Here is a 20,768-nt window from a genome sequence, read left to right as displayed (position 1 = left end):
ATAGAAGGAAAAATAGTATAGGGTTAATAGATGTTCGTTTACACTTTATATAAGTGATATTTTAAACCCGAAAAATATCTTTAAATTTTTTTCATATCTACGGACCACTTAAATGGATACTCACTTAAATTTTTTGGCATCCTTTTTATAAGTATCAACTAGAGCACATGTTTTGAGGAGGTTGTCTTTCTGAAGTAGCACCACAGCCTCCGTGTTTGAGATCGTCGCGGAATCATGTGCTAACACAGTAAGATAGAGGGGCCACTCAATCTGAAACAGGAAAGGATCTACATCAACCAAATTTGTATAGGTCACCAATCAACCATAAGTCATTGAAATGAACTGAAGGCAATTATGCATCAAACAGCTAGGATCAACGAGGCATTCAAATAAATAGAGGTGAACATATATTATTGAAGAACCTGGATCAACTAGACATTAAAATCCATAGGCTAGCAACCAATCCGAAGATACCGACAATAAACTGGGAATATTAAAGATAAAGTCGATAGGAAAATCTTATAAAGGTAATTTCAATTAAAATCTATACTGATTTGTCAAAAAACAAACATAAAATCTTTAATCTTTTAAAATGCGTAATGGGAACATTTTTTTCTCATAAGGAAATGGTATGTTATTTCAACTTTGTCGTACAACAGGATATTTCTAAGTCAACAATTTCATCCTTACCATACTACACGCTATTTCTAGGTCCACAATTTCAACCTTGCAGTACTTGCAATTTCTAGGTAAAATATTTCAATCTTTCCGTACTACAGGCTATTTCTATGTAAAACATTTCAATCTTACCGTACTACAGGCGATTTCTAGGTCAACAATTTTCATTGATACTGGTTTTGGATCGGTGTCACCATCTGAGCTCTCTTCGTAAGTCTGCAATGATAAAGGTACAAGTCAGTAAATTTAACAATTGAAATAGTCTGGTGACTATTACATAGAGCTAGATCTCCGAGATGTTAAACTTACATTATATTTTCTTCTTGCTGTTTAAGAAACGAAGAACTGTTGGGTAGATTGTGGAGTTTGGCCTTGCATGCCCTTACATTTCAGTACTTAATATTTGTTAAATGTGCACACCTTTAAAATCCGTATTGGAACGGCCACTAATTTAACGTTATCGTCTATGATGATGTATGCAACAATACAAAATAAACGTGATTAAATTATTTTTACAGTTTTGATAAATACCTTAGTAAAAGCTTTTTCGATTTCCAATAATTCTTTTGCCATATTGGATGCGTCTGAATCCGACATGTTCCAGATGACTTTTAAAATCCTGGTAGTCTCCGTGATGTAGTTCTTCTCTACCTATAGAGACAACGAAATATGGCCGTTAGCTTCAACTCCATATATTATTTTCATATGATTTGTGTTATACATAAAAATGCTAAAATGAGATTAAAATAGCATAGAAATAAGAAGTGATACATCACCTGTGCTCTCAGCCTTGTGTAGAAATAATAAAGATAATTAAATAAAATAGTAAACAAGAAAGAAATTCATCAACAACATGTGAAGGAAAGATATCTAGATGGAGCTTGAATATATTTAAAAGATATCAAGTTGTACCGAGGAGAGTCTAGTTCAAAAAGAAATACGTCTAAAGGTGACACCAAAATAAAACCAAATACTTGAAAGGGAAGAAAGAGGAAAACTAGCGGCAGTTCACAACAAGGTGTCAAATACACAAACAGAAAACAATACAAGGACAAAACAATTAAACATGAGACTAAAACACATATATGTGACATCATGTTGCGTATTACGTCAGCAAATATTCAAAACATCATGTATTACCTCGGTTGAATTCCACTTGAGGTACTGAACTTTGTTTTGAGGATGGTTAACTATAGAGTATCCAGCCTTCTTACTGCCCGGGGAGACAGTACTGTTCACAGTAGGAGCGGGTGACGTGGACGGAACTTGAGCCTCCTTTACTCGCAGAGGATACTTGTGGTCGCCATTGTCAATCTACAGGTAAAACAGAAAAAAGGGTCATTAAATTGTCACGACTGATCGTGGCCAATTGTAGCAATGATATGATTGAGCATTGATTTCTGTATCTGTATCAGCATTAACAAGTACGAGTGTTAATCCTTACCTTGACAACGTTTTTGTCTGGATTGAGATCGTCACTACCGACCCGGACAGAAAATAAGGGCCATGCGTTGAGACTGTGGACGGATTCCAGAAGGACCGCTAAGGTTCCATTTGCTGCGTCAGTAATATTGTTTATAAGGGACCGGAAATCACTGAGTGTGCGAAGTCGGTTTAGTTTACTTTCTGCCATACAGCTGTCGTAAAACTGTTTGGTTTTCTTCTCCGACGATGTTACCATAGTTCTATCATCTGAAAAATTGGAAATTATTTTCTACAGAAGTGTAACACTACAGAATATAAAATGCAGATCGCCGCAACTTGAAGCTAGTGTTATGTTTATAACTGTCAGAGAGGAAAATAAACTTCATTGTTTGCGTTTGTTAAGCATATATTCCCGCCGTTTAATACGGTCTGTATCAATTGAAGAAACTATTTACCTGGTGTAAAAATATGTATTACGTTGTTGATAAATGCATTGTCTTTTCTAAATAAATTTATTATCAAACACCTTTTTGTAATGAATATAGTAACAAAACTAGACCATATCCTGTCTGTAAAATATTAATGTTACAAATTAAAATGAGATTTATACTTTTGATCACCTAAAGATCTGTCTGATGGTAAGTTTCTAACTAGGAGAGAGATCAACTATTGTTAGAAACCGTAAAAAAACATAAAACAAAGGGGTTGGTAGTGAGTCTACAATAGCGCGATAGAAGACAACACAAAGGGAAGTAACTCTAAATCTGACCAATGACAAATGTTATACTGACCAAGTATTGCTTTGATTTTGTAGAGGTTTGTATAGGATAGCTGCTGGAATCTGTCCCAAATGAGGTAACCTGGTGGTGCCGGGTTGTTTTTCTCCCAGCCTCCACACGAGTACTGGTAGAAATCCTGGCAAGGATCGGCACTTCTGTCCATGGATGTCAGGACGGAACTTGATACTTCAATACAATCCTGTGTCTCACAAATCGCCTTCCCTGAAATTATCAACAGAAATATAAACTGATTAGGAGGATGCAGAAAGGTTAACGCATGCGACATAACCTTAATTTTACCGAGGTTTTCATCACGGATGTCAGCGGTTAAGTAAAGGACTGTTACCCTTCCATACATGGTTTTACTCTCCTTATCCTGTTGAATAGGTTTTGAGTCAATCTGTTTTTTGTTCATTTATAGATAAAACTTACCTCGACATAGAAAAAACTACCTCGATATAGATAAAACGTACCTCGATATAGATAAAACCTACCTCGACATAGATTAAATATGTCTCGACATAGATGAAACCTACCTCGACATAGATAAAAGATACCTCGACATAGATGAAACCTACCTCGACATACAAAGAAAATGTAGATGAAACCTAACTCGACATATATGAAACCTACCTCGACAAAGATAAAATACACCTTGACATAGATAAAAATACACCTCGACATAGATAAAAACTTCTTCGACATAGATAAATCCTACCTCGACAGAAATAAAACCTACCTCGACATAGATGAAACAAAATGTTTCAAGATTGTTTCTCAGTCTACAATAATACAGTAACGTTATCAATATAATTGGGGGCCGTAAGAAGCTCAGTCGGTCTGTGCTATCGTGATTTTGTCCATAAGCAAGACACTTTACCCAATTGTTCAGTGAGGTAATCACTAACTACTATAAGGAGACAGCGCCTCATAATGGCCTTGGCTGTTCACGGGGCGATAAACCCAACAAACAAACAAACATCGATATTATCACCAGTGACCTACAAATTGGTATTTACCATTCGGGTTACATCAGACTTAACCTAAGGTTGATAATTCACTAAGACCTTTGTTATCTTCTATCAACCCATCTGTGAACATTTGTGAACATAGAATATAAATTGTGACTGATCAGCGTCAAACAAGAAAACGCAATTTATTTTATTTCAGAAAGACTGCATTCAGCACAAGATAATCGGCGAACGGAAATTAATATAATGTACGTGGTATTTTGAAAGAAAGGTTCTAAGTTTGAGGTCGCGGGATCAATTTGGAAAGGAAAAGGTACAAGCCAATTAGTCAACTCCCACTTGAGGAGAAAGTGCAGGTAAATCAGGCGTTTATACGGAGAAGATGTTACGTCTGCTGGGCTGAATCAGAGAGTGAAGTCAATACACAAACAATATTGATCCTTGGTTCGATTTCTCTCTTTATCTATCATTATATGCAAATGTTTTTCGCAGACGATTCCATCAGCTGTTTTTGCTTCATTACAGCAAAATGCATTTAAGTGTAGTTTCCCTTTTAACACGTGCACATAAAGCGTAAACATTCGACTGGAAGCTGATTTGTTGTGTAAGAGCATGTCGATACTTTCAGGGAAAACGTTGGTAATTGTGGAGCAGGTTGTCTGTGGGATAACTTGTACCAGGTTCTAAGGTAGGAGAAACTCATAACGATGTATCATTACCGCGTCTGAACTACCAGGTACAAACGCCAGCCTCTCAATAAAAAAACGAGAATTGCTACTTCCACATTTGAAAAGAAACTCAAGGATGATGACACACCAAATAATCGTGGAAACCAAGGTGCCCCAGACACAAGGAATGCCCACATTTGTTGAAAAGGTTAACCAGCTGACCATTTGCCCTTCGTAACAACAAATATGTTTTTTTTATTTTTCAAAACGCCAGTCCGCGACGTGGAGGGGCGTTCTCTTGTACAGCTAATAAAATGGTTGCCAGAAGTTTCAGTGAACATACACACAGTTGTTCCATGTCTATGCCATATTATTCTGTAGCTCAGCGAGTTGGTCCCAACACCTCATGGAAAATGTTTAAACTGTTGACTAATATTAAAAACAACTGTTTTGTTACCTGCATAACCAACAAGAGTTGTCAGAAGACAACATAACTCGTCCAGTGGGTCTAAATTCGAAATTAGCGCTTTAAAAGTAAGTTCAAGGTCAGCGAGTTCACAAATGTTACACCAATAGAAAGCTAATGTCAAATGAGATAAACATGAGATACACATGTCGAATAGACTAAGTCCTTATTCACATTGACACAATACTATTTTTGAAACAAAAAATAACCTAACTGTCAACGGATGACGCCGGCGCCGGGGATACAGCAATATCTCCCCTGGACTTCGTTCTGTCGAGCTAAAAATAACCCAGTAGCGGAGTATTTTGGCCTATTTAAGTAACAGCTGTTACATGCTTATCAGTCAATAGTCAAAACTGTTTCCCTCGGTGATTGGACCAACTCGATGAACCGTTTCCTTCCCGGTTGAATTATATTGTTAAGTTAATAAGGTATGAAACAACTGTTGACCGACTTGTTACGATTTTCAACAATGTTATTGGGAAACAGCCAAACATACCTAGTTTATATTGACATATAGTCAGATAACAATATGATCTCTACCCTGGTCGAATTAGATAATGGATTTGGGGGTAAATCCAAGCAACTCTAACAGATACCAAACGTAGGCAAACACTATAAAACATCCACCGTGTACTCCCTGTATCCAGTATGATGTAAAGGTACTCGTCACTTCTGTATATATCGTAATGCTTTATTGGAGTTGTCTTTGTTATCTGTCAGTACAAGTCATTAATGAGTATATCTATATGTATACTACGGGTCTGTGGCGAGATAACAATATTATTGTCTTCATCAAACTTCGGCGGTACACAGTTATGATATGGCAAGGAACCGAGATTAGATTTAGAGACAAATATGATATATATCATATTGTTATCTTAATGTGTATACAGTCTATTTCTTGTATGTAAGTGTCAACAACAATTGAACAACAGTAGTATGTGTACTTTTCAGATGGCAGAAATTGTGAAACGGACTATAATTTTCTCTACATAATATACTTCCATGTATACATTTTTCGGGATCCTTGGAAATAGCAAAAAATATACAACTCCATCACTTGAACAACAGTAGTATGTGTACTTTTCAGATAGCAGAAATTGTGAAACGGACTATAATTTTCTCTATATAATATACTTTTATGTATACATTTTTCTTTACACTCCATCATAGGAACATACTGTCGAGTAAGCATACCTTCAGGTGGTGTTTTGGATCCAAGGCAGGCGGCCAGAATGATGATTACGATGAGTGCGATGAGAGAAAAGATGAAAAGACATTTTTCGAGTGCTGTTCTGCTTTTGATACAATGAAGACGTGGTGAACAATTGCAGTCATCTGTATAATCCTCTAAAATATCGTCTTCCGAATCCGTCCGGTCAAACTTTGTCATCTACAACCGAGGAAAAAACATCATTTGAGCTTTTGGAGAAATCAAATAAACTCTGATGACGTGATAGGCACTCGTGACAAAAACTTGTATAAATGTCTCACTATGTGAGAATATATAAAATGTAGACATAAACGATTATGGTGATTACGTTATAACTTCAGCAAAATAACAATATAATTACAGAATGATTACAATATGATTCAGTACCGAAAAAGTTGTTCAATAGTTCAAATTTGCACAGTTTTAGTCAATGTGTTTGCCATCAGTATTTATCACGAAAAAATGATATGTTTTTCTGCATTGTTTTCAAGGATCTTTTAACGATTTTAAGTAATTCTTAAATAACAACCTTTATAGATTAAACGATAACCTGAAACACAATTTGCTATGTAACCAAGAATATAAATACGACGAATATTGTTGAATGCATTATATAATTGTTTCATGGGCTAACCACGAAAGTCTGTACCTACGAAATGTACAGTAATTAGACATATTATGAGAAACTAAACATTTTACTTTGTATATACACTGTCAACTGTCTGACAGAACTGCAGAATATCTGCAACTCAAGCTTCTGAAGTAACTACAATTCATGACAACTATATACAGGATTGAATCACTAATATTGAAAGTATTACACTACGAAGGCGACTTAATGGTATCTGTGAAACAAACTAAAACAAAAATCGAGTCACATACCAAATTATATACTCAAGATTGATGATTATGATCGAGTAATTGTTTACATACAAAATTCTATACTCAAGGTCGATGATCATGATCGAGTAACGATTTATATAGCAAATTCTATACTCAATGTTGATAATACTTTGAGATAGTGTTCTATTGTAAAAACAAGAACTTAATAAAATATTCAAATGGCTAATGCCTTCAAAACTGATTTTCGGGAAAAAGTTTTGCGCTTATAACCGACGGAACAAGTGGGAGGTCAACAGCAAACGAGAATGTTTAAAAACATTTGCATGAAGACCACAGGTTTAGTCACAAACACTTTCCACTTGCTATCTTGAAACTACTTACCAGAGAATATGTGAGTAACATGATATGTTAGTTGATGTTATGACCGGCAAACGCAGTTAATTATCAGATGAGTATTTTGTTTTGACGCATGCTTTACATTAACTGTCCAACTGATGTGAGTAACCAGAGCTGGGACTAACACGAACACAGAACATATGCTTTCCGACACCCTTAACCAACATGCAATCCTAAAATGGCGAATATATAATTGATTTTCTTACATTTTTAATGTTCCTTAACCTACACATGGGATATTATTACCGTATTATTACCGTCATTTCAACATCTTCATTCATAATACTATGTTTAACATATCATATGCGTAAATGATGTTTGATAGGTGTACATTTACAAGATGGTTTTGTGAGTTTCCTTTAAAAATAAATAGTGTTTTTTTCTCAAAAATAGGGGAATGATTGGATGATTAAACAGGGTAATGGTAAATAAAATTTTATAAATAGGTACAAGTGTTGAAGGGAGTTTGTCTGAAACTAAATGAACTGATTAGTAAACTGATTGCGTTAAACCATAACCAAGGTTGTGTAATCAACGTTAATTGTTTAAATATTCACTGATCACTTCCTGTCCTCCATGTACCACAAATTTCTCTTACAAATCAAAATTATTAAAAACATTAATTAAATACTGAACTTATTGCTGTAATTAATTTGTGTTTCCGTTTTCCTCTTCGAGGAATTAAAAATGAAATCAACAGTCACATCATGATTTGTAAAGTAATATAGTGTATCGTGGACGACAGGAAGTGACGTGATATACGTCCGGTTAAGTGGTGTAATGTGCCTTTCTGGGACGCAACTAAATAGACATCAATGTTACCTCATACAAATACGAGTCACGGCTGTGAGTCTGATACTGCGTCTAAAATTAAATTTCATAAAATTGGTGTAAACAAATACATATATAATGTTAAACAAAATCACAAGGCAAGGTCAGTCGTCTGTGGCTTTGGTCCTGAAACAAATCCATACGACAAGGTCATTCATCCGTGGCTTGGGAACTGAAACAAATTCACACGACTAGGTCAATCGTACATGGCTTTGGTCCTGAAACAAATTCGCTAAAAAATACACTACGCATGACTGATGTAAATTATCCGAGAATAAGCAAGCCAGAAAAAAGCAACTTGAAGAATGATGACACTCTTTTACTCTTTCTGAAGTTTCTCAACCATCTTTGAAAATATCGTTATGTCGTGTGTTATCGCAGGAGAGTATCCACTTAGTATTCCACTCAGAGTATTGATAAACAGACCATGAACGTGTCAGGAATACACTCACATATCGTTATATAATTGTATACGTATCCCCTGGCAGTGAAGGGTTCACATTAACATCGTGAATATATATAAACAACCAACGGAGCTGTCGATGAACATCACGCTGTCATTTTCAACCTTCATGTGCTCAACAATTCAGCAAGAACAGTGTATTCTTGCGCATTATCTGTGTTGTGGTGTAACAGTCCCTGGTGACGTTGAGGTCTATTTCATTTTGTTATCTTCGATGTCGATGTTGTAGTGTATCTTATCTTTGTGCTTGGATGCTGTGCTACATTTGTACTATGTTTACTTTCGCAGTCTTATATTTTGTACTTGTTTATTTTCACAATTAAATGTTTTGTACTTGTTTATTTTTGCAGTGTTTTATTTTGTACTTGTTTATTTTTGCAGTTTTATACTTTGTATTTATTTATTTTTGCAGTTTTATATTTTGTACTTGTGTAACGACGCCGATGGTATTTTTATGTCATGGCATTCATCCCCGAACATCCGCGCTACTGTGCTTCCTCTTAACAGAAGCATTTGTTTCAATTTGAGAAGATTAAATTCCATTAAGCCGTACTTTTATCGTGATTCTTTTCATCGAGGAACGCTGTGGAGGATGCACTTTTATAAACAGCAGACTTCTGACGTAAAGTTGAGACATCCTGCATGGCTAGCGTTATTTACATTGTCAATACACTGTCTACAACTTGCTAACGTAATTAAACTCACGGGGGTCAAGGTCGCAATCAGTTTTACGGAGGACAAACAGATTTGTCGGAAAAGCAGCATAACCTTTATTGGAATTTCCACTGTCACAACAACTGTGTTTTGAAAACACGCTTGCTTCATTAAATAAAGCTGCCAAGGCCTGTCGGAATTAGTGTTCACCTTACTTGTTCTTCATTATAATGTCCGTTTGTTTTTAGATACTTTAACAACATCGTGTAACTTCATGTTAATTATAACACAATCTACTAAGTACAGGCGTTGTGTATTAACATGGAGACGACAGTGAAGTTTTTGCTTTAATTATTTTTTTTATTATTATTATTTTTTTGAATTCTTATATTTAAATTGTAGATATTGAAGATATTTTTGCATTCGCACAACAAACAATTAGGAAAACCTTAAATTATATATCCTTCGTGCGCATTTGAAGACATAAACACATATGACATGTAGTAGAATGAACCACTCTTTATTTCACATATATAAATCATTCCATGCCAACAGCCTTATGAGCACTGGTGAATGATGACGTTGAGATAGGTGTATTGGAGAAGCCATTATTTTCCAATACGGAGCTAATTAGGAGAACGGCCTCACACCAGCATTGCTCGCCAGGCCTAAGATTTGATTTATCGCTCAGTAAGCTGATTCAATTTGGCAGGCATAGAAAGTTTAACACCTTCTGCCTGCAGAATCACAGACTACATTTAGCAGTCTTGTAAGGTAGAGGCAAATAATTTCCATCAACCCCTATACAAAATAATTTTCTAAATCACAGCCTGTGTATATCTTCAATGTATGTTTGTTGGCGACATCTTGATTCTGCCCTTTTCGCTACTCATTTTTTGTCGAGATACATTTTACAAAATTGAATATTTGATGAATGAATATCGGTTTGTAGTCGCAATGACGGAACTGAAAGTAGAGGATTTCATGATATCATTTTATACAACCTACATTGTTTGGTTAACATTTGTAAGACTAATACTCTGTATCTGCATGGGTTGTATTTTCAACTAAATATTACAACACATGAATATGTATAAATGTAAATATATTTCGATACCGTAATTATATTGCGTTTAAACGTTTTAAAGTACAAGGAAAAAAATTGAATTACTCGCGGAAAATGATAAATATACAATAATGTTCCCTTTGATAAATACTTCCCATAAATAGATTTTTTGTTATCTTATTATATGGTCAAAAAGTACCGAAGAAGATGACAAAATGAAAGTAATCTGTACCGCATACCGCTTCACTGTGTGGTAGCAGTGATACTATAACATTAAACTTTCGTTCTTTTCGTGGTTGTTATGGAACCACGAATATAAATACAACAAAATTGTATGTGGTATTGTGCTATTTCTGCCTGGGCTAACCACGAAAGTTTGCACCAGCAAAATTATTTAAAAGCTCCAAATAACGAAAAAAATTACCCACGAATATTTCACGTTACACAGTTATGTATTTATGTGGACTAAAGGTAAAGTGCGATTTGTTGTACATTTGTATATCAGTTTATGAAATGAAAGTTAACTGATTAATCCCAATAACAATATTAAATAGAACAACCAAACACAAGTATACAAGTATATAGACAATATTACATTATTTCAAACATCTTAAGTCTTCTAGATACATGAAATCATATTTTTCTTTATGTAGTGATCAAATAATATTTTTCAGTGAACGTTTTGGTGGTATGCTATATTGACATCGATCGTATGGAGTACTCAACATGCATTTCCGTCTGACCAAACCCTGTGAATTTTTCAAGTGACATAAAGTACCAACCTGCTTCGATTTTAGATGCAATCTTTCATCCGTATGGTAAACCATTGTCATATTAGCGGGCAATACAATATTATCCTGCGGGGTGCAGCAGCGAGTTTACTTCAAAGACCGACCAGGGTTAAAATCCAAGTAACAATCGGGCGTAGTCGATAGTCATGTGGAATAAAAGCAGCTCTGATATATATGAGGATATGTTGATAAATTGAGCCATATCCTAACATTCACCTGCGTCCATAGTTTTACCGTTATTGACAAGAACAGGAGAAGGAAATCGGAACCCTGATTGGTCACCTCAAGGTATCGATTGAACTCACCTCAACAGGAAATTGAAGTCAAACTTGTACATATAAGGAGCGATTTATGTTGATCTAAAACGTCCGGCTTCGAAAACTGATATGAATATGAAATTATCGAGAATGAACATTAAGATTTTTTATTGACGGGTAGATGTTACATTCTATCATAAAGTATTGTCTGAGCTGGCCAACTGTAATTGGTAAACTGTCTGCATCATCAAAAATCAGGAATAACATCACACTTAACAACAGACTACATATCGATAAAATAACAATAACGGAATAGATTAGAAGATTGAAGTGATAACAATGACGTCACAGGAGAAGACAAAGCCTATTGTCATCAGGCACAACATGTGGCATCCACTATGATGTTTCTTTGATGGTACAAGTTTATACGTCAGCTAAAAAAATGCCTGAAAGCCATAAATGCCCCTTTAGCCTAAATTGTGACCTTTGGTTAAAGTTTGACCAAAATATATGAGAATAATGTTGTTTAGCGTTTAAATTGAATTAATTGATGATTTCCTATGGATAGCTAGTGTGACCTTCGCCTTGACCTTAGAACCCTGAAATACAACGCTGTCTCAAAAATACACATACTTGACCTTTGTATCAAGTTTGACCAAAATTTATCAAAGAATGAAGTTACTTATCTAAATCTGAATGTGACATGGTCAACACCCCTCCCCCCCCCCCCCCCCCCCCCCCCCCCCCCCCCCCCGGGTCCCCGGGCTCGGGACGCGACGTGAGGGGACATGACGGACATATCTAAATCTGAATGTGACATGGTCAACACGCCCCCCCCCCCCCCCCCCCATCCCCTCCTCCATTGTATGGTGAGGTCATGAAAAGTGTCACCAACGCATCATATGGTGTTATCACACATGATAACATTTGAGAAATGTTAAATCACAGCTACAATATCAAGATCTTAATTATTTACATCTGAAATGCATTTTTTCCATCTTTTCCTTCCATTATCAATATGAAAGTGAATTTATAACCGAAGTTATACTGCAAGTGTTGCTGCTAATTGCTAATTACTTATCAATTTACTGGATTTCGTGACCTGGCGATGTACTATAAGGCTAGAAAATAAAATCGTTTTATAGAAAACGCTACTCTTTTGTATTATTCCGTGAGCCAATAAAATAGAATCAATCTATTTTCGGATGCATCTTTTAAAACAAGAGTATCAATCAATTGGAGTCATCCCGCTACTTACTTGGTCTGCTCATTGTTAGGCAGGCGTGATAGCTGTTGGCGCTAATTGAGAAATCGATACACTATCATCAAGGCATGGATTGGATGACATTACATAGGCTAAGCCGGGCTTATTTGCCATAACACTTTCCACTACTGTCGTGGAATTTTCCAATTTGTAGCCTATTACCCCGTCAACAATTCAATCTTGGACAATCATATAGAAAATTAGGTACAAATCGTTTCCTATAAATGGCACTGGTTGTATCGGCATATGTGTTGAAGCCGGAAATGGACGTTTGGATGTGATTATCGATGTTAAAATCACATTTAGTCTAGCTTAGGTCTGGTTAGCAGTCTTAATTATCACAATTCAGCTCCGTCTTTAACCCAGCAACGCATTTTGGATTAAGGAGTTTTCAGCATGCTGACTGCAGAGGTAGACATAGAGAATCTATCAACATTGCGACACGTTTGGTAAACTCAACTAGGGTTTTCTCATTTTTACAGATTCGATGACGATGGTTCACGTCGATGAAAATAAATAAATCACACAATATAGACTCGCAAAAGGAATATAAAACCAGGGCTGAAACGAGTGGCCGGGTGACACAGTGGTAACATACGGCCTTTCTCCTATGCGGCCGCGGTTCGATTCCCCGATCGACTTGTAAAGGTACGAGGTCACCTGCCCGACCACGTGGAGTTTCCCAGGGTTCTCAACTTTCCTCCCACAGAAAGACCCCTCGAGTACTTAATCCAGGCCAACAAGCGTGATTAATATAAGTTGATATAAAAATTGTTTCGTATTTGTTCTAAAATAAATAACGTTTACAGTTGAAACGATAACAAAAACTTATTATCCGATTTCCTAAATACATCACGACAGTCAAAGACTTAATCAAAACAGGATGACAAAAGAAATTTGTACAAAGGCATGCGCAGTAGTCACTGAAGAAACATTAAAACAAAAAGAAGGGTAGCTAAAAATAGACATGAATAGCTAAAAATAGACACGAATAGCTTAAATAATGGTGTATCTGTCATCAAGGTGAATGTTATCATGGGGTACCTGCCAATGAAGTGTATATTGTGCTGAACGCGTATAAGTATAGTTCTCATATCTTCTTTTATTGCTGTGGCGCTAGGGTACGTTCGATTCCTTTAGTTTAATAATACTTTACATAAAACCATACACGTTTCTAAATCTACAGTGTAATACAGGCTCCAGTTTTGCACTTAAAGAGATACATTGCAAAATACACATTTCGTGCGTAAAAGACTTAACATCGGGTTATTATATAGACAGAGCTAATGTCGTACGAAACTAACTGATGCAAAATACACTTCCGGTTACATATTTTATAAACGAAACAGGTCAAGTTGAATTGACTTGACCTCATGAACAGATCAAGAACACATTCGAACAGCATTTTTATAAATTTGACAAGTCGAATATGCTTACGATTCCAAACGTTTTGATAAAACGTTTGTTTGAATGTCATACTTCAGATAGTTATCGATTCGAAATGTCATAAACGGTACGATAATAAGATTGGCAATGATGACCTTTTGAAGTAAAATTACAAGATACTATGTTCTTTTAAATGTCGGAAATGACTTTGTCTTTATATATATGTATATACAAACATAGCCGAAAGTAAATTTTAAACCATGTCATATTCCTCACATATACAAACACACAAGGCGATATTTACCTGCGCACAGGTGTCGAGAAGGTGTTCATTGTCAGCATCAGTCTGGATCGAGAAGGCAGTAGACTCCATTTTGTGCTTGCCAATACCATCTAGCCAACATCTGACACATTCTAGCCTACAGCGAATCTACATTTCTTTAGAATTAATTTTTCCTGAAACTATGGTGGGAACCCTGCAGGAATCAAGCATTCACGAGACGTTGATTGACAGGCGTAAGAGGATTTGACGTTTTAGCAAAATGGCGGCAATTTAAGTGGATTTGAAGAGGAGGGAAATAATCAGACGTCTGTGGAGAAGGGGAGGTCCTCATAGCCTTAATTTCTAGCCACTACAGGTTGACGGTAATATACTTAAATGGTAGATTTTTTTTATTGCATAATCACCTAGCTTTGTTTCCATACAGCATCAGTATATTGATTCAACACCACTGATTTGACAGAGAGGCAGACGTAATGATATTGAACACATAACACTATGAAGAAAGGTAAAACTCCTTCTTATTTTGTTTATTTCACCAGCATTCTATATAATTATGTAAATATATTAATGTTTGCACACTTAAAATGCATCACGAAGCACATCTAATTGGGCAATGCTTATTTAAATCAATACCTTCGATAAACACAATCAAAATTAAAACACATTGTGTTACCTTAGAAACAACCACACTCGATGATTAATTCTGGTAATACTGTTTACCATAAACTTTCTTCAACTTTTTTTTCGACAGAATGTAGCATTGCATCATTAAGTGTGATTATATTACAATCTTTATCGATACATCCTGGCGTGTCAGCTTCAGATTTCCAGCGGCCATATACCTAACAATAGTCGCGTTAATGAAGCGAGATTCTCCCGTGTGTTGTTCTTAGTAATCAATATCTACACTCTTAGTGAAGCAGGGTCACACAGCGACAATGATATAATACAGTCAATGGTTTTTAAATTGGAAAATATTACATATTATGTTACATGTACCTGTGAAGTTATTTATTTAGTTTTTCTTGATAAATCACATTAATTGATTCTTTAAAGAGTTGTTTTACTACATTTTCCGGCAGTTTTATGATACTAGTACCAAACATCCTGTTACTGTTTTGTTTTTTTTTGTTTTTTTTTAAATTTTGGCTCTACTGTTTCCGAATCTTGATTTGTTTTTGAAATTGCAGGTAGTAGACACTGCTGGTGGACTTTTGTATAATGATTTGAGATTGTAGGTGGTAGACATTGATGCCTGACTTTAGTATGATTATTTAAGATCACAGGTGGTAGACATTGATGTTAGACTTTTGTTTGATATTTTGAGATTACAGGTGACAGACATTGCTGATGGACTTTTGTTTAATAATTTGAGATTGCAGGTATTAGACTGCCGGACTTACCAGTGGTTCATCCTTTATTTTAAATAAAAGCACAAAATGGAATTAATTTTATTTTTTTTTGTGTTTTGTACATACCAATCCACATTTATTTCGACCTATGCCGTCTTTTTTTCTTCTATGACCGGCGATTGGACAAAACCGCTAAATGGTGCAGTTTAATTCAATTGGCTCGATTGCAATTTGTTAAGAGATGTACTCATGAATTGTGAGTCTTATCAGTATTCCTCCCAAGGAATCCTTATCCAATCCAAAATATCATTCTTGTGATGAAGTATAGGAGGAATTGAAACACGTTATCTTGTTGTCAACTAACGAAACTAGGATCATTTATTTTACATAGCATTTTTCGTTGCAAAATATGCCTTTCATATATTTTTATATTCTTAAGAATTAGTAAATTGAAAACAGTTATTGATATTATCATGTTCTAAACTTTTTTCCTAGACTGACGAAACATCTGTGTAAGTTATGTCAATTTAATAATTGCACATATCAAATAATTCATATCTAAAACTTCTATTCACATTTGTATATTTTACAATTCATTACACATGCACCTTGGCATTTGTCCCCACATTCACTGAGTACTGACATACTACCACCTGGATATTTGTCCCCACATTCCCGGAGTAGTGACATACTACCACCTGGATATTTGTCCCCACATTCACTGAGTACTGACATACTACCACCTGGATATTTGTCCCCACATTCCCGGGGGAGTGACATACTACCACCTGGATATTTGTCCCCACATTCCCGGAGGTGTGACATACTGCCACCTGGATATTTGTCCCCACATTCCCGGGGGAGTGACATACTGCCACCTGGATATTTGTCCCCACATTCCCGGGGGAGTGACATACTACCACCTAGATAGTTGTCCCCACATTCCCGGGGGAGTGACATACTGCCACCTGGATATTTGTCCCCACATTCCCGGAGGAGTAACATACTGCCACCTGGATATTTGTCCCCACATTCCCGGAGTAGTGACATACTACCACCTGGATATTTGTCCCCACATTCCCGGAGGAGTAACATACTGCCGTATGATAGTACATGTTTCAATCCCTCCAGTTCACATTGAGTCGCCACATGCTGCTAGTGATAAGTCAACATGTTTACCCGATCTACTCTATTCATTATATAGTACGCAGTGAGTGCGTCACAAAACGGAATGGATTTCATCTGCCTATGTATAATTTGGGAAATGTATTTCACGTGTCAGCGATAAAGATAAACGAGACGTGAAGACTGCGACAATAGATGAAATGGCAGGGATATATCAGTGATTTTATAGACTAAGGGTACAAGACTGGCGAATCCTATAACTGTGTAACAAAGAGGGCCACATACTGAGTAAGAGTACATTGAGACCCGCATTGTTCTACATAAGGAAGATGAATATTTAATGTCTTTCTTTGTAATTCACAGTATGTAGTTTGCTGTTACTTTACCGTTCACCGATTCTCATTTTGAGAACGTGACATTATATGGATTAAAAAATAAATGCATTAGGGGTGAGGTTAGTTTTGTCTTACTGAAAAAAATCCATAAAGTCTTAATTGCCCTAACACTTAGCACAATACTTACATCCTGGTAATATTCGCGGCGCAATAAATATTCGTGGTTATTATAAATAACCCGAAATTAAATACAAGATGAACCCAGCGAATATTTTCAGACGTGTTTTCTGCGGAATGATCAAACAGACTGGTTGCGCGAGTTGTAATGCCCGTGTACTAGGTCTGACTGGCATTACCGCGAAATGCAAAAACTCGGTCTTGCAATACATGCAAGTAAAATGCAGTTTTGATTTTAATGTTTTCCCTGTGAGTTATTATGGCTAAACACACATTTCTCACAAGATCAATATAAAGTTGAGCGCATATAATTGAATACATCATTGACCTTTGGAACTCGAAAAGATAAAACACATTATACATAACTTTTAGCTGCACAGAATAGTATAAAGCGACTATTTAAAGAAAATGTGAAGTTTTATCCGCTAAGGACTTGGTGTAACGACTTGCAAATTCAAGAACGTGAACAGAATTGCATCATATAAATTACCAGGCGATGGAAGTAATAGAACGCGCGCGTGATTTCTGAGTCTGTGTTCGATTGTCAGGTAGTAGTGATGCAAGAAAATGATGTGTTAATCGGACTGGACGACAGGGGGCGGAGTATTGATCACTTCCGGTACAGTTAAACACGATATCCAGTACAATTATTTGTAATGAATCACTCCTTCAGAGTTGGGCTATGGTGTTCACAACACAAACATATAGAGGTATAACGTGGTATTCCTAATGTCGTAGCTGATCTAATGACCCGAGGAAGACATGGGTATAAGATTCTGTTATTCCGCATCAAAAGTGTAAAATCGGTAGCTGAAAATAGTAGCACAGTATTTCTGGTAAAACCTGGATATGTACATTTGTGTTTCTGTGTTTGGACAGAGATGCTATTTCAGAACTTGCACAATATCGAATATAACCTGTTGATAGTGCCCCAGCGTACTCTTGCTTTCAATTTTAACAAACAGGAGTTGTAATTCACAAGATTCCTTTCTGACCTTACTTTGAGATGACCCCTCTCGCTAAAAACAGGAAGCGAAAATTTCCCCGCGAATATTATTTTGTGATGTTCCTCTGTATGCAGTACTTATGGAACATGTGAAAAAGTGTGGAAAATTGGCGGAAATAGGCCCCTCATGTAAAATGTTTCCTACTGAAATCGCGAAATTAAAGCCCCGCGAAAATAGCCACGTTTCCAGTACATGCATGTTGTGCATCGTAAAAGCTACACGTGCAGAGGCAGGATAAAATCTAGGACCTTTTATCAAATGTACATGAAAGATTTATCAAAAACCACTAACTCACCTTGATGTCATTTCCATTGAGAAGTTCGTTTGATTCTGTGGCGTTGATTTGTCTGAAAAAACACAACAATGAAAATCAGTGTTGTACTTATATAGGTTGACAGGCTATTGTCTAAATATTAAAGTGGATTGAACCTCTAATCTGTACAGTGGTTCAATGGCTTGATCTCTGGAATCAGACAGGATATCGATAAATTTGTGGGCTCTTCATGTTAAGTTTTAAATTAATCAATTGAGTTAGAATTATCTTAATACAATACAATTTTGTTATGAATTATCGAAGAAATATCGTTTTCTGGTAGTAAAACTAATTAACCAAGCACATAAAGAGTATATCTGGTTAAAAATAAAGTATAAAGATACCAAAGAAATCTTAAGTCATATTTGTTTTGTTTTCAGATGTTAAGCTGCCGAGATAGATATAAAGCACGGCGTATGATATCAGACCTGCGGGCCTGTGTTTGTATCAAAGGGACTCTGTTGTAAACATGCTTGTATTAAGGTACCGCAATTAAACGCTTACACGACCTGGAGGAGTTTATCAAAGGAACATGCAATCCACGTGTAACGTGCGGTTAGAACCTACTGATCTAACGAAACAAATATTATTGCAACAAGCAATATAAGTTTCTTTGACGAGGATTTGTTCAAAGACGTAGACAACATGTCTGTAGGTAAGGATTTAATTAATCTACTAAAGTTTCTACATAAAACTAGATTAAGGAGTCGTATGATGTTTCTAAAGGATGCAGACAAAACAAAGGGTTGTTTGTAGATTGCCTGAAAACATTGGTCCCAATATCGTAGTGTGGGTATTTTGAACATATCGATAAACACATTCGGAACACACAGATTGGTTAATTCGGAACACAAAGTTAACCACATAGATCACTCGTAACACCTCGGTCGATTCTCTACGATGACCGTAGAGAATCGGCCGAGGTGTTCCGAGTGCCACATAGATAAGGAATCGTTCGCTTGTAATGATAATTCTTATACAGATATATTTACATTTGCTCCGCATTTCCCCATTGACACAATGCTAAGAGGCAGTTGCCATCATACGCCTATATCACCCAGTTGGTCATGTGACATTAAAAAAGGCGGAATTTTTTTAAATTTTGGTTTAGTTTTTTTCAAAGATGACGAAAATGGTAAGACAACGTAAATATAAGTATTGAACAGTGGTTTTAATGTTGTTATACTCGATATGGCAGCAAGATGTATGGTGGGCAAATGTAGAATGGAAACCCTAACGGGTTCCAATGCCATTTGCCAACCATACATCTTGCTGCCATAATGACAATAACAACATTAAAACCACTGTTCATTGCTTAAATAGTGAAAACACGGGAGCAATGTTGGCCAAAACAAGAGATTGCGTTCAAGACAACATCAGTTATATTTGCAATAGATGAATGATAACGTCATTTTAAATTAAAACACAGATACTGTTTTAATCGTTGTGTTTGCACACTGATGTATTGGTATATTTTGTCGTTGTGTGTAGAGAGTAGCATACATGTATTTCATACTTGTGTCAACACTACGCTGCGGTATATCTTGTGATTTTGTCATTGGCAGTTAACGTTGTGGTGTGTTTTGTCATTGGCAGTTAACGTTGTGGTGTGTTTTGTCATTGGCAGTTAACGTTGTGGTGTGTTTTGTCATTGGCAGTTAACGTTGTGGTGTGTTTTGTCATTGAGTTAACGTTGTGGTGCATTTTGTTATTAACAACATTGTGGTGTGTTTTGTCATTGACAGTTAACGCTGTGGTGCATTTTGTCATTGACAGTTAACGCTGTGGTGCATTTTGTCATTGACAGTTGACGCTGTGGTGCATTTCGTCATTGACAGTTAACGCTGTGGTGTATTTTGTCGTTGTCAGTTGATTTTCTCGTTGTGATTTGACACAAGAGTATATTTTGTCGTTTGTGGTTGACACTTTGGTGTATTTCGTCATTATGTGTTGACTCTTCCGATTTTAACTCTATTTCACAATACATCTACACACTCTTCATAAAAGCTTTCACGGACATGT

At 36.2% G+C, this 20,768-nt stretch overlaps 1 protein-coding gene across 4 annotated transcripts in view; it reads right to left on the bottom strand.

The window, feature by feature from the left end:
• Nucleotides 1–20,768, bottom strand: part of LOC117338824 (endothelin-converting enzyme 1-like) — a 75,024-nt gene that overhangs the window by 15,666 nt on the left and 38,590 nt on the right. For 2 of the 4 annotated variants that reach the window (XM_033900181.1, XM_033900178.1), the window contains exons 2-10: nucleotides 18,729–18,780; nucleotides 8,265–8,306; nucleotides 6,188–6,383; nucleotides 2,895–3,104; nucleotides 2,123–2,370; nucleotides 1,819–1,992; nucleotides 1,210–1,329; nucleotides 811–894; nucleotides 125–270 (exon numbers count right to left, since the gene is read on the bottom strand). In XM_033900181.1, coding sequence (XP_033756072.1) covers nucleotides 125–270; nucleotides 811–894; nucleotides 1,210–1,329; nucleotides 1,819–1,992; nucleotides 2,123–2,370; nucleotides 2,895–3,104; nucleotides 6,188–6,383; nucleotides 8,265–8,306; nucleotides 18,729–18,780 — 1,272 coding nt within the window. The remainder of the gene's footprint in view (nucleotides 1–124; nucleotides 271–810; nucleotides 895–1,209; nucleotides 1,330–1,818; nucleotides 1,993–2,122; nucleotides 2,371–2,894; nucleotides 3,105–6,187; nucleotides 6,384–8,264; nucleotides 8,307–18,728; nucleotides 18,781–20,768) is intronic. The other 2 variants (XM_033900182.1, XM_033900180.1) reach the window with 1 other exon arrangement.

This window comes from Pecten maximus, chromosome 12, assembly GCF_902652985.1.
Source record: "Pecten maximus chromosome 12, xPecMax1.1, whole genome shotgun sequence".
Lineage (NCBI taxonomy): Eukaryota > Metazoa > Mollusca > Bivalvia > Pectinida > Pectinidae > Pecten > Pecten maximus.
Note: the sequence above shows the minus strand (reverse complement) of the source record. Positions and strands in the feature narration are given on the sequence as shown.